This window comes from Apteryx rowi, unplaced genomic scaffold, assembly GCF_003343035.1.
Source record: "Apteryx rowi isolate R43461 unplaced genomic scaffold, aptRow1 scaffold_1817, whole genome shotgun sequence".
Lineage (NCBI taxonomy): Eukaryota > Metazoa > Chordata > Aves > Apterygiformes > Apterygidae > Apteryx > Apteryx rowi.
The window spans coordinates 3,550-6,435 of record NW_020448105.1 but is presented as its reverse complement, the minus strand read 5'-3'; the positions used below and the strand labels follow the sequence as shown (position 1 = coordinate 6,435).

General features: G+C 51.2%; 1 protein-coding gene across 1 annotated transcript; it reads left to right on the top strand.

The window, feature by feature from the left end:
• Nucleotides 1–1,591: 1,591 nt before the first annotated feature.
• Nucleotides 1,592–2,527, top strand: LOC112963986 (olfactory receptor 14C36-like). Its single transcript, XM_026061527.1, has one exon. The coding sequence runs from the start codon at nt 1,592–1,594 to the stop codon at nt 2,525–2,527; it is 936 nt and encodes a 311-aa protein (XP_025917312.1).
• The last annotated feature ends 359 nt before the right edge of the window (nt 2,528–2,886 follow it).

Genomic DNA, 2,886 nt, shown 5'->3' with positions numbered 1-2,886 from the left:
GTGAGCACTAACTGCGAAAAGACATTAGAACAGAGAAAGAGCTTCCAGCAGCAGGGACAGCTCCAGGCAGCAGATGTGCAGGGAATGAGAGGGAACTGTGAACAGAAATGTCATGGAAGGATGGATTTGGGCAAGTCACGGTCAGTCCTCCAAAGCAGACACCTTCCTCTGAGCAAGCCCCCCATGTCTCCTCTCCCACCCAGCAGAGCTTCTGCCCTGACAGGCATGGAGTCCAGGGCATGAGCCGCCTCCTCTGCAGCCAGACCTGTGGCAGAGGAGAGGGGAATCTCTCCTGCCACAGGCCCATTTCATGCTACCTGACAAAGGGGCTGAGAGCAACTGCCCTGCAATGTCACTGTCTGCCAGGCAGCATGCTCAGCTGGGTAAGGGGAAGGCTTTCCCAAGTGCCCATCTATTTCTCTCTCCATGCCTCCCTTGGCAGCAGGATCATGGTGTTGCTCCTTGTTTCCCTTCCTCTCCATGATGCTCCTGTTCTTCTCTTCGGCTCCCTGGGTTTCAGGGTTTTCAGCTGCAGTTCAGACATGGATGCTGCAAGTTGTGGAACAGAGGGATATGCATGGGAATGAGGTTCCCCCAGCCCCCTTCTAAACTGTGGTGCTCCAGGAAATGCAGTCTGTGGGGTTGGGAAACGAGCTGACTCTCCCTTAAGGAGAGCCCATTTCCAGTCCTAACTGTCCTTGGACTGTTTCCCTGTGGTGTCTTGCTGGGCTGCAACCTGCCCTCTAGAAAGGCACAGTTGTCTCATAGCACCTCTGTGATATCTGAGAGACAAATGAAGAAGGTGCAGAGCTGCTGAGAGTATGGAGCTGGTGGTGGGAGGCTGCAAATGGGCATCTGAAAAGAGCCCTGTGTGTCCTTGGCTAGAAGGAGAGTGTGGAGACCTCCCTCAGGTGCCCTGAGAAAGGGAGAGATGGTTGGAGATCTGTGGTTTTGAAACTTGTCTTGTCTGCTCTCAGCAGTGGCTGGTTTCTCTTTAAGGCTACATATGAGTGTGATCGACCTCCAGCTCACAATCACAGGACAGCTGGGAACAAGACTAACAGACAAACTAGCTGTCCTCACTCTGCAGCAAGGGACAGGGAATCTGTTTTTCTCAGGACTCAGCAGAAATGCTGAGAATTTCTGCCTTTGAGGAACATTCCCCAGGGGTGACAAGGACATCTAAAAGAAATTAAAAAAATCCCTGAAACTCTGTTCTGCAAACCTCATTCTTTAGAATTGGGAGTGAAGATGCCGAAAAGCTGTTTTATATGATGAGTGGATTTCACCTGACAGAAATTGAGAATGTCAGAGTTAGTCACCCCCATTCCCCTGCGCCCACTCCTTTACAGCAGGACTGACTCCTCTGGAGCTCATGGGCAGAGGTCCCTGCTCCTCACAGCACACTCAGCCAGTGCAAAGAGGAGCTCAAGCAAGGGAGCTGCACAAAGATCCTCTCCATAAAGAGAGAAGCAATGTAGGAGAATGTATGAGAACTGGAACATTTGGGGCATTTTTGCTCGAAAAGTCTCTCGTAACTTCTCAATGTCTTTTCTTCTTTGCACAGTCCCCCATGCACGGATATAGCAAAATGTCCAACAGCAGCTCCCTCAACGAGTTCCTCCTCCTGGCATTTGCGGACACATGGGAGTTGCAGCTCTTGCACTTCTCGCTCTTCCTGGGCATCTACCTGGCTGCCCTCCTGGGCAATGGCCTCATCATCACAGCTGTAGCCTGCGACCACCACCTCCACACCCCCATGTACTTCTTCCTCCTCAACCTCTCCCTCCTCGACCTTGGCTCCATCTCCATCACTGTCCCCAAATCCATGGCCAATTCCCTGTGGGACACCAGGGCCATTTCCTACTCAGGATGTGCTGCCCAGGTCTTCCTGTTTGTTTTTTCATTTGGAACTGAGTGTTCTCTTCTCACAGTCATGGCCTATGACTGCTATGTTGCCATCTGCAAACCCCTGCACTACGGGACCATCATGGGCAGCAGAGCTTGTGTCAGAATGGCAGCAGCTGCCTGGGCCAGTGGTTTTCTCACTGCTGTTTTACACACTGGAAACACATTTTCAATTCCACTCTGCCAAGGCAATGTGGTGGACCAGTTCTTCTGTGAACTTCCCCAGATCCTCAAGCTCTCCTGCTCAGACTCCTACCTCAGGGAAGTTGGGCTTATTGTGGTTAGTGCCTGTTTAAATTTGGGGTGTTTTCTTTTCATTGTGCTGTCCTACGTGCAGATCTTCACTGCTGTGCTGAGGATCCCCTCTGAGCAGGGACGGCTCAAAGCCTTTTCCATGTGCCTCCCTCACCTGGCCGTAGTCTCCCTGTTTGTCAGCACTGGCCTCTTTGCCTACCTGAAGCCCCCCTCCATCTCCTCCCCAGCTCTCGAGCTGGTGCTGGCTGTTCTGTACGCAGTGGTGCCTCCAAAAGTGAACCCTCTCATCTACAGCATGAGGAACAAGGAGCTCAAAGATGCACTGAAGAAACTGTTTCAGCTGGTACTAGTTCAGCAGAAATAAGCTGCCCATCCCTCTTCACAGCTGGTTTCTAATTTCTCTCAAAACAACTCCTATGCTTTGGGCATTCTCTCTGTGATAATCATGTTTGTACAGAAGTATTTGAATCCCACTTCTYCRGAGGCAKGAACCCAGTCTGTCTGACTGAGATGCCTGCTGTAAATGTGTCTGTCACTGTGTGAGACCTGGCTTCACTCTAATAAAAGGGCATTTCCTCAGTGCAGTGCTTGAAGGTTGGTCTCTCCATCCAAAGCTGGAGTCAAAAATGTGCTCAAGGACTTTCACCCTGAAAGACCCTGTTGCTTTTCCAGCACTCTGCATGGGCTCAAGGCCATGAGCTCCTAGGTGATGTGTTAGGGAAT

What these genes read in the sequence shown, in the direction of transcription:
- LOC112963986 (XM_026061527.1), top strand. Translation starts at nt 1,592, where the DNA reads ATGTCCAACAGCAGCTCCCTCAACGAGTTCCTCCTCCTGGCATTTGCG.